Source organism: Nerophis ophidion, linkage group LG06 (genome assembly GCF_033978795.1).
Source record: "Nerophis ophidion isolate RoL-2023_Sa linkage group LG06, RoL_Noph_v1.0, whole genome shotgun sequence".
In the NCBI taxonomy this organism is placed as follows: Eukaryota; Metazoa; Chordata; class Actinopteri; order Syngnathiformes; family Syngnathidae; genus Nerophis; species Nerophis ophidion.
The window spans coordinates 37942898-37960218 of record NC_084616.1 but is presented as its reverse complement, the minus strand read 5'-3'; the positions used below and the strand labels follow the sequence as shown (position 1 = coordinate 37960218).

Below are 17321 nucleotides of genomic sequence, written 5' to 3'. Positions count from 1 at the left end.
GGAGGGTTTTTTTGTGGGGGGGGGGGTTGATGCACTAACTTAAAGTGTATCTTGTATATTTTTATGTTGATTTAATAAATAAATAAAAAAAGGAATCAAACAGACAGGATTAAATGTATCTCATGAGGAGAGTGTGTAGACCTGTACCCTTGTACAGTGTCGTCCCACACTCTGACGAGGGAGTCCCTCACCACCTAATTTCCTGATTACATTACCTTACATTACACAGCTGCTCCACCTCAGCGTACATGCAGAGGTGGTCATAAACAGCTTTTGCACTCGGTCATAAGCAGTTCAAAGAAAAGGTGCCTGGAGCGGTGTCAGGTTGTGCTCCCTCTTTGCTTTGTAGATCTCGGGTCGTAACAAGGTCTTCCTGTGGCTGTCCAATAGATCAGGGAGACCGACACCTCCACGTTGCAGCCATCACATGCACACATTGGAGGTTTACAAGCGGCAGGCCTTTTGCTTGATAAGGACAAAGACAGCTCTTGTCTTCTCGCAAGACAGCCTGAACTAATGGTAAAACTAATTATGTGATAACTTATATACAATTTTTCTGACACTAGGTTGTTTATTTATTCCCATTTAGATGAACAATGTCCCATAATAGGAACTTAAATGATTCCAAGAAATTCTGAGAAGTCATAAAACTGTATTTTGAAAGTGAAGGATTGTGTATGCACTGATCTCTGCTGCACTGATCAGGTGTTTTACAAGGGCGCAGGGGCCAGCTACCTCTGTTGCCGTCAACCTCATTCCAAGAAAGCCTTGAAATGAAGACCAGGGTGCTGCTTACCACCCCCTCAGTTTCAGGAAATGGTGGGGCATTGTGAATTCACTCTCCGAAAGAAGATGATCAAACATCAAGGTATCCCCCATATCTCAGCAAATGAAAATTATAACTGATAAACGGGTTGTACTTGTATAGCGCTTTTCTACCTTCAAGGTACTCAAAGCGCTTTGACACTACTTTCACATTTACCCATTCACACACACATTCACACACTGATGGAGGGAGCTGCCATGCAAGGCGCTAACCAGCACCCATCAGGAGCAAGGGTGAAGTGTCTTGCTCAGGACACAACGGACGTGACAAGGTTGGTACTAGGCTGGGATTGAACCAGGGACCCTCGGCTTGCGCACGGCCACTCTCTCACGTCGCCACGCCGTCCCAAAGGTCAACATCTTCTGCCAAACCTTTGTAGACAAGTGCACATTGCCTGGGGCATCAGCACAACCTCAGCTTCAGAGCCCACCAGCATCCTCTTACCTTGGTGATGTCCACTACAAACCCAAAGAGGTGAGGAACATCCTACGCAACCTAGATCCAGGGAGAGAGCGCTGCAGAACTGGCCAGTCCCCTCAGCCTTCTCTTTCAACTCCTCTTCTCTCGTGGCTTGTTTCCTAACCAATGGAAAACTGCAGGTGTGATCACAATTTACAAAAGGGACTCTAAAACAGATTAATGCAATTACCGTCCCGTATCCCTGCCCAGCGTCATCAGTAAAGTAATGGAATCCTCTGTCCACAAACAGCTGCAGAGATATCTCCTCTGCCATAACCTTATGTCCAAATATGGTTTCAGACCAAACCACAGCACATCAAATCTCCTTACAGTTTTGTCACAGACATGGACCAACATCCTCGACAAGTTTACGCTGGACATTAAGGGTGCATTCGATCAGGTTTGGCACAATGGCCTTTGTGCTAAGCTCATCTCAAAGGGCGTAGCTGAAAGACTGTATGCGGACGACTCCACCATCTTCATACAAATTACTGTCAAGAGTGCACAATAAAGTTATTTTATGTAAAGTTTTTCTGGGCATCCCATTCAAATTGTGTCTATCCATCCATCTGTCAATCTAGCACACTGTGTGAACTATCAAAAGGCTGCTATATGAACTAGCATTGTTTTGTTGTATATTTCTAGTCCACGCCAAAGTATATGTTTCTGCACACAGTAAGTCCAATAGTGTTAATGTCAAATGTGGCCTACCCCTTGGTGAGTAAAAACTGAAATTAGAAATTACATGAAAGACTTATGTCCATATTGTTGTTTTGAATTACAATACAATAGGTCAGCATTGATCTTCTGTTTTCTGTCTGGCTCCTCATTGGAATAAACCCAACGAGGGTTTATATGGCATGATGAAGAAGTTGTGAGACAAAACGCTGTGTGTAGTTGTGCATTAGTAGGATGTTTATTAACATTGTAAAATTCAATCTTTTAAATACTTATAACTTAACCTAATATTTTGTATTTACAACCAACAGTTTGCTTAATGCAGGGGTGTCCAAACTTTTTCCACTGAGGGCCGTACATTGAAAAATCAAAGCAAGCGTGGGCCATTTATTTTAAAAAAACAATACAATATATGAATAACAAATATACATTTAGGCCTCCACTCAAGCTTGATCCCGGGGACCCCAAAGGGTTTTGGTAAAAATAAAATGTTAAAAATGTGTCATTATTCAGTGTTATTATTTTTGTTATTATTCAAGTTTTAAATCTCTAGATCAACATTAGGTCTATCGGTCAATATGACATTTTTAAAGATTTAAGTTGTATGCTCTTTTTGTAAAAAAAAACAAACACGTTTTGTTATGGAAAAAGAAACACAAAATATGCAATATTTTCACTCAATACAATTTTTAAGTAGAATATTTGAGATTATATAACAACTGGAGCCGTAAAAAGGTCAACAACTCATAACACCATTGATTTTAATTCAGTATTATTTTTTGTGCAATGACACTTAAAAACAAACACACTGATCCTAAGGGGTCTTAGTCATTAAAGGGTTAAAAAATAAAAACTTTTTTTTTTTTTTTACTCTTTACTTTTATTTTAACACAATGGTCTGGAGATCCACTTCAGATCTATTCGTCAATTATAAGGTTTTTTGTAGTTTATGTTTTTTGTTTGTTCGTTTTAGGCCCTTCTTTGAAAAAAAAAAACAGCTCAGTTTTTTATATGGCATACACAAAATATGCAACATTTGCCCCCAAAAATATCTCAAAGTGGAAAGTTTATGTGACGTAATTGGAGCCTTGAATTGGTCAATAATTCATAATTGATTTTGATTCACTATTTTTTTTTTAAAGAAAGAAACAGCCTGCATGGCAGCTTTGTGTTATTAGAGTAAACATTGCAACATGTTCTTGTTACAGTTAACCTGTTTGCTCTTTTATACCACTTTTTATGTTTAAAATTTTTTTCTATAGTATTTTTAAAATGTGCCGTGGGGCCGTTAAAAAATGACCTGCGGGCCGCAAATGTCCCCCGGGCCGCACTTTGGACACCCCTGGCTTAATGCGTTGAAAATCTTTACAAAAAGAAAATGTACAAATGCAATAAAAAACTGTTACAGACATGTCATCAAAAGTTGTTTTCCCAAAAGCTGCAAAAAAGGGTTTAAAAAATAAAACGAATATCCGCATAAAATAAATGATTATTTTTATTTTCTTAAGGTAAAATACATAGCATTAGTTTTTTTTAGCTACTGCCTATACTCCCAGTTAATGATAGATTTACCCCTAAAGAATAATACCCTACAATAGCTTTTGGGAACTCAGCTCTATCTAAATAGGATTTTAAATACAGACAAATTACATTACATACAGTATATATATGTCCAAAATAAAATAAAATAAACATTACAAAAACATTATATTTTTCCACTTCAACTTTACCTTAATAGAGACACATATACAATTCAAATACATAGAATTTACCCATCAAACACAAATCAAAATGACTTGTTTATAAATAGTAAACAATGTTTTCCTGTTTTTGGTTTCTGCTGCAACTTTATCAATGTAATTGGGATTTTTATTGTGATAAGGACGAGCACAATTCACAATGCCTCGATGGCCATGTGCTGAGACAGATTCAGCAAAACATGCTTCCCTTCCAGGAAAAACAAAACAACCATACATGCATACCATCAGATATAATCATGTTTTGGCCCTGGAAAAAGTACTACGATGGAATCCAAATATTGACTCGTTGGGGTTCATAATATTGTTTGATAAAATCATTTCTTCAAAATGATCTTAAAGGGATGGTAGAGGGGAATCCTGCTATTATCTCATGTACTCTGAGCAACTTGCAATTATCAAAAACCAGTAGGGTTCTTGCTTTGACGTAAGATAATGCTTTAAGTGTTTTGTAAAAAAAAATGTTTTCAGTCACTCAGCACAGGACATAAAAACACAAACTAGATGTGAACATATCTTCTTGTCCTTTTTCAGTCAGGTAAACTTTTTTCAACTGTTTCTTCTACCTTAAAATGGATCGATTTAAAAACATTTTACCCTCAGAATTTTGACTAATTTCTTTGGTATATATGAATTTAATTATTAATTTTAGTCCTAGTAATATGAATGGAAAAATATTGGTACTGTATTTGGTACTGTCATTACATAAAAACAATTTTATTACTATGTATTTTAGTTACATTCGACAGAGTTAGCAAACAAAAAGCTCATGTTGGTTTGGTTCAGTGTTTCTCTATGTTGTCTATGAAAAACACTGACTGTATTATGGTTAAACTATCAGGTAAAATAGAACTCTACAGTACTATCTGTAGACTTGTCAGTGCTTTGTTTGCATGAATACAATACAGTGGAATGTTATAATATCAACAATAGTTAATGGCTGTAGCCCTATTACCACATGCCATATTTAAGTAAATTAAAGTATACTTCCTATAAACATCTGTGTACATCTGTGCTATACATGTGATGTAATGAAAGCAAAGGTGTGCAACTTGTTACATAAATATACACAGCTTGGGAACGTTATTTGATCCGCTGCATCTTACATGATGTGAACAGTCAGTATTTTTATGAGTTGTGTATTTTGAGGGAGAAAAATGAAATATCAACACAAAATCTTGAAAAAAAATAACATTAGAAATACTTTGTCTATTAGTATTTCATTGAGTGAAGTATTTGAATCCCCATGCAAAACGTGGTTGGGTCTTTGGGATTGTGCTTCACTCCTCTTTACAAATGTGACATTTGGATACAATAAGTGCTAAAGGTTTTGAGTGATAATTGTTTTATGAAGGTAAATATTCAATTCAATTTGATTGTTGTGGTGTGGATGATTATCCACACCACAGCAATCCCTGTATTCATCAAAGCAGTATACAATTTATGTATCTGTATAGTTTCAATGTTTAGCATTCATTCAACCACTGCACACAATACATTTATTCATACACTGACAATCATAATTATATTACATCCAATTTCTTCAATCACTGAATTAATTTATCCTAATCTGTTTAGAACATTTTCTTCTTTTAGAACCACTGGCCATCTCCCCCCCCCCCCCCCCCCTTTCCTTAGTTGTTTTACAGCCATTCATTAGTACAGTTTTTTCTAGACATATTTTTTCATCAGCTCGTCAGTAATAAATATTCTCCTACATGCTCCTTCAGAGCAAATATGATGAAAGCATGTCATTCCTTTCTGCACCCTGCAAATGTCTTAAGGAGCCCTTCTTTGAAGTGCCTCCGCCCATCGTCATTTTCTTACCCTCTCTCCCCCCTTCTTTTTCCACAACCTCCATTCCCTCCTTAGCACCCCTCCTCCCCCTTCATCTTGTCCCTATGTTCTTGTATTGGCACAGCAGCAGGTTCTTGAAAGTCTTTTTGAATGTGGCATTGCACAGGGCGTAACAAGCTGGATTGATAGTGGAGTTAACATAGCACAGCCAGTAGCCAATGGCCCACACGGTGTCAGGAACACACGACTGGCAGAAGGTGGATATCAGCACCATGACGTTATAGGGCGTCCAAGTAATGATGAAAGCCAGTAGGATTGCAAAGATTGTCTTGGTAACCTATAGGACAGCAAAGATGAAAAATAGAAGAAAATGAAAAGTGTCAAAAAAAGAAAAGAGTGAGTATTTTTTCATTAGACAGGCTGGAGGAAAGTATGCTATGTATATTGCTAGTTGTTCTATTTTCATTACAGTGTACATGCAGATAAAACATAAAACATTGGAAATATACCAAATACAGGTATGTGTAGTTAAATCTAAAAGTAAAGAGTGAGTTTGTTTGTCTCTCAAAGATAAGCGTTTAAAACATATTAAGGGACTCTGACATTTGAATTAGTTACAAGTTGATTAATTATTAGTGTACTTATTCATTCCTACAGTAATCAGCGGAGCAAGCCCTGCGGGGGCCTATTGAAATTGCTGTGTTTTTTCTTCTATACGTTTGGACGCATTTTTGAGGCCTAACATGCACAAAAAAGCCCCATATTTTGCAAGCTCATCAGGTATGGCAAAAAAATTCATATTTTGGGGGTCTCGAAAATTACATTTCTAAATTGGTTCTCCAGCGCCACCTTTAAACTTTGAAAAAAAAAATGTCCCTCCTACCAGTTTCATGTATCAACACTTTAAACGCAGGAGACGGGGCACACATAAAAATCTCCGAAACACATACCTAAAAACTAACAGGAAGTCGGCCATCTTGGTTTTCGTCTTTGATTTTTTTTCGATGAAAAAAAGGGTTGTACTTTAACAAATTCCTCCGAGACACTTTGACTAAATAAGTTGCAGTTAAAATTACACATACTACACATAAAAGTGACGATAAATTGCTGACACATTTTTCCAACGTCATAAGATGTGCGCTTGAATGGCACAAAACTTTGCGCCAATGGTTTTTGGCCATTTTTTGTAGAAAAAAAGGGTTGTACTTAAACAAATTACTCCTGGGGACTTTGATCAAAGGAGTCGCGGTTAAAATTTCAGATATTACACATAGAGAACACATTTTGCCCACACCATAAAATGTGGGTGTGGCATGCCGCCAAACATTCACCACAAAACCCAAACGTTAATAACTTAGCTCAACAAATTCAGATCCAGCTCTTTTGGTTGGAATAATGATGATGATGACACCCTGCCATCGCACTTTTGTCGTGAAAAATTATAATTCTTCCTGAAATGTTTGATGGTGGGTCGAAGAATTGGGTGGCTTTCAACTGCATGACGACTGCGCCGCCATTATCGCCACCTTGTGGTGAAAAACAATACCAGTAATAACTTCCTTACACATGCTCCAATCTCCCTGAAAGTGTTGAGTGTGGGTGGTTGGGAGTGTTGGGTGGGACGCTATTGCATGACTACTGTTCAGTGTTAATTTTGTTGACTAAGAATTTTTGCCATAGCTATCGTCAACTACCTTTTCCCGCTCACTACAATAGGACGATAACAAGTCAAAACAAATGCACTTTGACGAAAACAATGACAAATTGACAATTTAGTCGACGAATAACAAAGGAGACGAAAAAATTGACAGAGATGTATTCCAAGCATATTTACTTTGGTTTTTAGGCGGGTAGGACAGGTTTGGAATCGATCCAATCGATACATAATTAGAATTTTATTTGTGACACACTTTTCATTTAAATACATCTCTAAGTGTTACTGTACAAACAAATATTTACAGTACAACAATACAAGATTAGCTATTAAAACAGATAAAACACAAAGACTAAAACACCTCAGTGAAATGCAAAATAATGTTTTTTCGAACTTTGTGTCTATTTATTTTAGTTATGTTTAAAAACCTTTTTGAGCACATGCCATAATGATAATGACAACCGTGTTAATTTTGGTCACAATAACCTTAGGTTAAAAAAAGTTTAAGTACCCATGATTGTCACACATACACTAGATCTAGCAAAATTATTCTCTCCAAGGCTCCATTTTCTTTGGTAAAAATACAACCAACCTGAATAGCTTCAAACTATGATGGCTGTAAGTTATACTTTCTCCAAAAGCTGTGTTTCCACAAAGCCTAGTCATGTTGGCACCAATGTTTCCCCTAATATAATCAATCAATCAATCAATGTTTATTCATACAATCACAAGTGTCTCAAAGGGCTGCACAAGCCACAACGACATCCTCGGTTCAGATCCCACATCAGAGCAAGGAAAAACTCAACCCAGTGGCATGGCAATGAGAAACCTTGGAGAGGACCGCAGATGTGGTCCTCTCATGGAAGTCGAGTGGATCTAGCATAATATTGTAAAAGTCCAGTCCATAGCGGATCTAACATAATAATAAGAGTCCAGTCCATAGTGGGGCCAGCAGGAACCATCACGAGCTGAGACAGGTCAGCAGCGCAGAGATGTCTCCAACCGATGCACAGGCGAGCGGTCCACTCCGGGTCCCGACTCTGGACAGCTAGCACTTCCGTGGCCACCGAACTTGTATACTTGTATACTTCATGTCTCTGAGCAAACAGAAAACTCCCCAAGCATTCTTGGACCACGTTCAACAAAATGAAAAAATACATTCCGTGAATCCAAAACCTGTGATCAAAAAAAGGTGTAGGGGTTATTAAAATAATCTAATTACAGCAGCAACTTTTTTGGATTACTTTTATTAAAACTGAGTTGGCATACTTTCATTGAAAATAACAAAAATCTCGTTTTTCATGAGTTGTGTAATACAGGTCCTGACAAGTTATTGTCTAACTTAGTCCTGCTGTTAGCTTGCAAACCTATGAAAAATGTACGTAAACAGCATGTACGCATCAGGCAGTATTAATTGATGCATAAGTATAGATAGATAGATAGATAGATAGATAGATAGATAGATAGATAGATAGATAGATAGATAGATAGATAGATAGACAGATAGATGGATAGATAACTTTATTGATTCCTTCAGGAGAGTTCCCTCAGGAAAATTACAATTCCAGCAGCAGTGTACAGATCTGAAATCGAATTATCGAGAGATCGAATAAACACGTATGAACCGCATCGTATCATGTTCGTCATTGATTTATCCGTTGTTACCGCTTGGACACAACAAGCTGTGACTCACTAAGTTGTAATGCAGACTGGTACAGAGTGAATTGTTATGTGTTATTTATTTAAATCTAGGTTGGATCTTATTTTTTGTGCTGCATAAATTGTCCGTTTCCAGAGAATTCAGAAGTAATGCGTACTGCACAAATATGTAGCATGTAGCATTGGCTGGTACAAGTCTTCAGTAAAAGGGGGCGGCAGAGCATGGGTTCATTGGCAAAACAGCCATGAAAAACTTCTGGATATAACTGCTTTGTGAGGGCTTATAAGTGTGCTGTAAATTAAGACCAGGAGTACTTTGAACAAATCATTTCAAAGCTATGTTATTAAGACACCTATAAACTGTTAGTTGGGGGGAAAAAAAAGCGATTTGTCCTTTAAAGGGGATATCATGATTTATTTTTTCTTCATTTCAAATATTTGCTTGTGGTCTCCATAACATCTTTTGTGCACTATAGAGCCCGGACACAAGTAAAGCAGCAGCACCTGATCAAATTGAACCATTTTTCTTCAAATTGACTGCTGATGTTGCTGCTGACCCTCTCCTGCATATTTTTAACCTTAGTCTGACAAGTAAAAGCATTCCAAAAATCTGAAACTCGGTCTTTGTTCTTCCCCTTCTAAAAGGGATTGAATATAAATAATTTCAAACCAATTTCTAAATTTTTTGCATTTTAGACAAATTATTTGAGAGGATCATCAGTAACGAGCCAAATATTTTTTTTAGAATCAAACAATGTTTCAATCTGGTTTTAGAAAACAGCATAGTACTTAAGGTCTACCCCTAAGGTCCTAAATCAGGGCCCTGCTGGCCAATTGTGGCCCGCAAGACGATATTTTGTGGCCCCCGGCTTAATATGAAAGTTCATTGTTAGTGCTGCCCGCAGTTATATATGAATGGCACTTTTATGTGCGGAGCTGATCATGTTTGTTCAGTGAGGTGTAGAATAGAATAGAACATAATAAAATTAAATAAATAGCCTTTAGTGTTGTGGGAGGGGCGTGGTCCACGTGTCCCCTGTGAAGCAACAACAGGTGAGGAGATTTCTCAGCTGGAACGAATTGTCTAATCACCTGTCTTTTTATTAGCAGCGTCGGAGACAATGAGGGGGAGGGGAGTGAGCGCTGACAGTGGGAGACGAGCCAGAAGGAGCAGAAGCAGAAACGACATTCCATGAAAGAGCAAGAAAATAAAAGACTTATACAACCTGACAGCTGGGATATGCAGCATTGTTATTGGTCCTAAAAGAACCCGCAAGGAGAACTCCTCCACAATTGGCGCCCAACCAGCGGACCAAAAAGGAAAAAGGAAAAAAAAAAAAAGCGACAATGTCAGCCCCAACTCCCCTGGAGGCACTCGGAAGAGTGCTGGCAGAAGTGTCAGCAGCAAGCCAGCAACAGATGGAGGCGTCGAGGCAACAGACGCAGATCCTGCAGACGCTGGTGAGCCGTTTGGGTGGGACACCAAACGCCGGAGCAGCTACCTCCATGCAGCGCATGATGGAGGCCGAGGACCCCCAGGCATATCTGGACATTTTTTAGGCCACAGCAGCAGCGTGCGGGTAGCCTCAAGAAGAATGGGGGATAAAACTGCTGCCACTCCTGCCGGCGGCCGCCCCGGTACCATTTCAAAACCTAAAGAGAGCGATACTGGCTGAAGACCACCTGCGCCGGTTCCGGGCACTGCGATTGGAACCGGAAGACCGGCCATTCGCTCTCGGGCAGCTGCTCCGAGATGCGGCCACCAGGTGGCTCAAACCTAGGGAGGCGGACAGTCCGATGTTCGAGCTAGTCCTCCTGGAACAATTCTTGGAGTCCATCCCAGCACGTACCTCGGCGTGGGTGCGGTACCACTGGCCACGGGACCTGTCGGAGGCGGTAACCCTGGCGGAGGATAACCTGGCGGTCCATCGGGAGGAGCGGAGAGAAGAGGCGACCCCAAGGCCGACAGACAGACCCACTCCGGCCCCGCGCAGATGACCCACACCACCTGAGGGACAGTCTAGCTGATTGTAGGGCTGGAGGAAAGGCTGGAGCTGACTGGAAAGCTGAGGGAAAGGCTTGTGGCGTCGTCAGCAGACCCACTGGAGAGGATGATGTCATCGACAGACCCACTGGAGAGGACAGCATCGTCGATAGACCTACTGGAGAGGATGGACAGCATCGTCGATAGCATGGCGTCCTCGACAGAGCTGGAGCAGCTGGTGGTATCTGCAAACCCACTGGAGTCGCCGGGCGTCTGCAAACCCACTGGAGTTGGTGGTCTCTGCAAACCCACTGGAGTCACTGGTGGCATCTGCAGTGTTTGTGCAGCAGGCAGCTGGGCTTTGGCGCCGGCCTTTGGGAAGCTGGAGTGCTGGTATTGGCACAAGCGGTAGCGAGCTTGGGCAGCTGGCCTTGCTGCAAGAACGAGCTTGGGCAAGGTTTAGCTGCTATTGTCCCTGCTTGGGAAAGTTCAGACCTTGCTATGGGATTTCCAAACTTAACTTCAGGTGGAGAAGATAGGGACTGCAATTGGCCATGGCACTGCAGAAGAGGTCCAGGTGGTTGCACGCCTGAACAACGTGTCGAAACCGCTGGGTTTGGCTTGTGTCGAGGACGTGCAGGATAAATGGCATTAGGCCACATAAAGACCAGTTTGGCCATTTGGACCCCACATCATTTCTTTCAACTTTTCCGACATGTATCGCGGGCTCTCGGCCTCCATGGCCTTAAAGTAGCATATATTCCACTCAGCCATCATTGCGTGTCATTGTGGCCAGATCTTTATGTGGCCAGATCATTCTGTTACACTTTGCTCTTTGTGTGGATGGCATGACCCCAAGATGCAATGACATGGTGGCAGTTGATGTAAATAAAGTATTTAGTAACAAAAATAGGTTCTCAAAAGTTGTGGCACAACATACAAAAAATGCAAAAAGGCTAGATAATGTATACAAAAATTCACAGGCATAAGGTCAATGAAGCAACAAAGTGCAGACATGCAAAAAACAAAGCTGAGCTTAAAAAAAAAACATATTCAATTGTTTCTTAAAAATACACATTCATGTCACAACTTTGACTAATTTCATTGTTTTTATTTTTTGTCATGCACCTGGGGATGGGTTGATTGGCAACACTGAATTGACCTTAGTGTGTGGATGTGAGTGTGAGTGTTGTCTGTCTATCTGTGTTGGCCCTGCGTTGAGGTGGCGACTTGCTCAGAGTGTATCCCGCCTTCCGCCCCTATGCAGCTGTGATAGGCTCCAGCGCCCCCCGCAACCTTGAACGGGACGAGCGGTAGTAAATTGATGTCTGTGTTTTTCAAAATTATATTTCTATATTGTCTTTCTGTGTTTGTGTTTTTATGACTTGTGACTACAGATACAAACTATGCTATAATCTGGCTCATTTATAGTCCGTAAATCAGATTGTTTATCTTTGTGCATTGTGCTGAATAGACCTGCTTAACCATTGTTGAACTGGTGTTGGACTGCAGAAACGGGGCGTCCTAAAGCAGTCTGTGAGTGTGGTGATGAAGAACAAACAGCTGATCACATTTTAATATCTTTCCCCCTTTATTGCCTTCCAAATGGCAATAAAGGACGTCATCGAGGGTTTCAACAGAGCTGTGTTTTTTAGCCTTAGCAGTTAGCAGCACACTGTGTCTGCTTTAACACCAGCTCTTTTGAATCTTTTCACCGGTTTGTGTTACCTCTGCTTAATAAAGAGATTGAATGTGCTGACATATCTTCTTGTTAACAACCTGGGTATATTTTGGATGGCAAGTATGTCAATTTAATCATTGATTTGTTGCTAAATATTCAATTTGTGTATGTGTGAGTAGGTTGTTGTCTGCTTTGTCACAGTGTGATGATGCCTCATCCTATTTGATATAAAGTTATTTTAGTGTTGCTTTCACTAGTAAAAATATATTTCCCGGATTTATCTTACTGCTCTTGTGACATTGTCTTGTTTTCGACATAAAACCACATCAAAGGTAGCGTGCCACGTTACATCAGGCTATCGCTAACGCCATTGTAACGTACCAAAAAGTAATAAATAAATTACTCATTACTAGTGAAAGTAACGGCGTTACTAACGGAGTTATTATATAATGCCATTGTTACGAATACTAGTAATACATGCATCTTAATAGATGAGGCCCTTATTTTGTGTGATTTTTTTGTTTTGTTTTATATTTTAAACACTTGCTTCAAGGTTAGCTTGAAATATATCAGTAATGGCCGTATTGGTGGCTTGGAGTTGTCACACATTAGTGAAAATTGTGCGTTTCTTATTCGTCTTTTCCACATGATTAGTACTTTTACATAGAAATATAATAATAATAATAATAATGGATTAGATTTATATCGCGCTTTTCAAAGCGCTCACAGAGAAGTGGGAACCCATCATTCATTCACACCTGGTGGTGGTAAGCTACACCTGTAGCCACAGCTGAACCGGGGTAGACTGACGGAAGCGTGGCTGCACGTTTGCGCCTACGGCCCCTCCGAGCACCTCCAATCATTCATTCATCATTTATTCACCAGTGTGAGCGGCACTGGGGGCAAGGGTGACGTGTCCTGCCCAAGGACACAATGGCAGCGATTTGGATGTCAATAGGTGGGAAGCGAACCTGCAACCCCTCAGGTTTCTGGCACGGTCGCTCTACCCACTACGCCATGCCGCCCTTAATATAAATATTGACCATGTATGTTTGAAAGACCTCCTAGATCAGGGGCGTCCAAACAACGACCTGTGGGCCAAGTGTGGCCTGCCAGCATCTTCAATTTGGTCTGCAAGACGATGAGTTGAATAAGGAATCTGGTCGATTGGGTCTTTCCCAAATAATTGTAATTATTTGACAATCTTATTGCTACAACTTTGCCGCCATTCTGTGGAAAACGTGAGTAATTCAGGTCAACGACCATGAATTGTGAATTGAAGCGAATACAGCAGACCAATTACATGGAGTCGACTTTCGGCCCTCAAGCACATTTATTTAGACCAATGTGATCCCCAAGTCAAAAACGTTTGGACACCCCTGTTTTATATTTCATATTTCCCATTTCCAATTAGCTCCCACATAACTCAAAACTTTCTAAAAATATGTTATTTTAAACTTAAAGAGAAAAAAAAACATACTTTCTTTTCACGGGCGGCCATCTGTCTTTTCCGCTTCATTTGGCTCCGAGCAATGCTTGCAAATTTTCTTGCAACTGTTCTGGGACGGCTGATTGGTATGGAATGGCTCTCTGCGCCCTCCACTGGCGGGACAATCTCAATAGCTGTGATACATTCATCTCCAGCATGCTTGGTAACAATCTTTATCTTGGACCACCTTGAGGTTGGGTTCATCTTGGACATAGAAGGATTTGAGACAGTTGTGCTTCCTTGCGCTTTAGATTTGTTTGGATCCTGTAACAAAATTGTAAACGGTTTGTATTACTGCCAATGGTTGGTTGGTTGAAGATTATTTCGAACATGTATACAATTTCAGTATGATACATCACATATGTTATTTTTTTCTTCACAACATATCTGAAAAGGAGTAGGAAGAAGCAGAACTTATTTAATCATACCCCTTTACTACTTCATAGCAATTCTGGTACTAACAAATATTCACTTCCTGTTCATTCTTCATTTTTATATAATTTACATAAATTCATTGTGAATACAAGAGTTATTAACTTAAAAAGTTAAGTAGGTTATGATTCACATAATGAGATGTATAATATGTTATTTCTAATAATGTTCAGTGCATTTGTAAAAATTCTTCCTTGTATTTTGTAAACAATTGTAATTTGAACAGTTTTTAATGTGAACCAAATTAGTGCTTTTTTGGTTTCTTTGCTTAAACCAATCCATAATTTAATTCAACATACTAATGTACTAAAGGTTTTAAGAGTTCTATGTTCATACACATGTTTTGAGTTAGATATTTCTCTAAGAATTTATTCCTCCTCTTTTGTTGAGAAGAATTGTTGTACATTCTTGGGTAGCAAGTTCACTTTGTACACAATTTTAGCTGTTTGCAAATGCACCAACATTATAAAGCCAGCATTATGTATTATTCTAACTGACCTTCTTTGTAACATAGTTAGTGAATGAAGTGTACTTTTTTAATTATTTCCCCATATTTCTGCACATTAACTCAGATATGGTAACACGAGCGAGCAATAGAGAATATGAAGTGATTTTTGGTATCGTACTGTTTAATGATCAATTGAATGTATATATATATATATATATATATATATATATATATATATATATATATATATATATATATATATACATATACATAGATATTTCAATAACATATATAATGAATAAAGCAAAACATGTTCTGGACCATATACAGTATATATATACAAACCCTGTTTCCATATGAGTTGGGGAATTGTGTTAGATGTAAATATAAACGGAACACAATGATTTGCAAATCATTTTCAACCCATAATCAGTTGAAAATGCTTCAAAGACAACATATTTGATGTTCAAACTGATGAACACTTTTTTTTTGCAAATAATCATTAACTTTAGAATTTGATGCTAGCAAGACGTGAAAAAGAAGTTGGGAAAGGTGGCAATAAATACTGGTAAAGTTGAGGAATTCTCATCAAACACTTATTTGAAACATCCCACAGGTGTGCAGGCTAATTGGGAAGAGGTGGGTGCCATGATTGGGTATAAAATCAGCTTCCGTGAAATGCTCAGTCATTTACAAACAAGGATTGGGAAACAGTCACCCATTTTGTTAACAAATGCGTGAGCAAATCGTCAAACAGATTAAAAACAACATTTCTCAACGGGCTATTGCAAGGAATTTAGTAATTTCACCATCTATGGTCCGTAATACCATCAAAAGGTTCAGAGAATCTGGAGAAATCACTGCACGTAAGCGTTGATATAATGGACCTTCGTTCCCTCAGGCGGTACTGCATCAAAAAGCAACATCAATCTCCAAAAGATATCACCACATGGGCTCAGCAACACTTCAGAAAACCACTGTCAGTAACTACAGTTTGTTGCGACATCTGTAAGTGCAAGTTAAAACTCTACTATTCAAAGCCAAAGCCATTTATCAACGATACCCAGAAACGCCGCCGGCCTCGCTGGGCCTGAGCTCATCTAAGATGGACTGATGCAAAGTGGAAAAGTGTTCTGTGGTCTGACGAGTCCATATTTCAAAATGTTTTTTGGAAATGGTGAAGGTCGTGTCCTCCGGACCAAAGAGGAAAAGAACCATCAGGACTGTTCTAGGTGCAAAGTTGAAAAGCCAGCATCTGTGAAGGTATTAGAGATGCGCGGATAGGCAATTATAACATCCGCAACCGCATCACCAAAGTAGTCATCCACCCGCCGTCCACCTGAACTAACATTTTATCAGGACCGTACCCGCCTGCCAACCACCCGCTGAAATACATCAGAGGTCGGCCGCCTTTACCACTCACAGAGGTCTTTAAACCTGTTTCACAGAGTATCGAAACATTTGGAGCCGCCAACGTTCTCGCGATTATCCAATAGCATTCATCCTAATGACAAGAATATGGGCGTGCTGTGAAGCTATTGCCTTAGAGACCTTCAACAACATGTACGAACCGATTGTTGTGTGCAGCTTCCGCAATTACACGTACAAGATTGAAAGGCATACTGGGTGATACAGAGTACACTGATGGTTGTGATATAAACAACATGGCACTTACTAATATGCGCCACGCTGTGAAGCCACACAATACAAGATTGACAAACACATTTCGGGAGAACATCCTCACAGTAACACAACATAAACGCAACACAACAAATACCCAGAATCCTTTGTATTAGTGACACATCCTGAATATATTTTACACCCCCGCGCCCCCAGCCCCGCCCACCTTACCAACGCACGGTGGGGGAGGGGGGTTTGCTGCTCGCGGGGTGTATAAAATAGTCAGGAAGTGTGTGCCTACAATATATGAACACATTTTATGTGGGCCAATAAAAACGAAATTTTGACCCATTTTGGGTCTTAAAACTCTGAGTTTGAGAAACCCTGATTTATGGTGATTACAGAGCTCAGATACTTAAGGAGGCAAAACGCTGGAATAAATGGGACAACACCTGCCAGGAGTAGGTGTTATAAATTGTCGTCATCAACAGCATCAGTGAGTAGAAGAAATGTCGGAAGGATGGGGATGATGAATGTGTTTAGAAAACTATTAAAAAAAAAAAAAAATATATATATATATATATATATATATATATATATATATATATATATATATATATGGACCAGCTCTATACTCTCGGCAGGGTTCTTGAGGGTGCATGGGAGTTTGCCCAACCAGTCTACATGTGCTTTGTGGACTTGGAGAAGGCATTCGACCGTGTCCCTCGGGAAGTCCTGTGGGGAGTGCTCAGAGAGTATGGGGTATCGGAATGTCTTATTGTGGCAGTCCGCTCCCTGTATGATCAGTGTCAGAGCTTGGTCCGCATTGCTGGCAGT

The 17321-nt window shown here is 39.7% G+C and overlaps 1 protein-coding gene and 1 long non-coding RNA gene across 4 annotated transcripts in view; one reads left to right on the top strand and one right to left on the bottom strand.

Moving 5' to 3' along the window:
- LOC133554658 (uncharacterized) overlaps positions 1-17321 on the top strand; it is a 75509-nt gene that overhangs the window by 31915 nt on the left and 26273 nt on the right. The gene's annotated exons all lie outside the window — the stretch shown is intronic.
- LOC133554657 (muscarinic acetylcholine receptor M4-like) overlaps positions 2178-17321 on the bottom strand; it is an 83682-nt gene continuing 68538 nt past the window's right edge. For 2 of the 3 annotated variants that reach the window (XM_061903645.1, XM_061903647.1), the window contains exons 6-7: positions 13976-14248; positions 2178-5854 (exon numbers count right to left, since the gene is read on the bottom strand). In XM_061903645.1, coding sequence (XP_061759629.1) covers positions 5609-5854; positions 13976-14248 — 519 coding nt within the window. In that variant the 3' untranslated portion in view covers positions 2178-5608. Of the gene's footprint in view, positions 5855-6499; positions 8348-13975; positions 14249-17321 lie in introns of those variants that run through there. The other variant, XM_061903646.1, reaches the window with a different exon arrangement.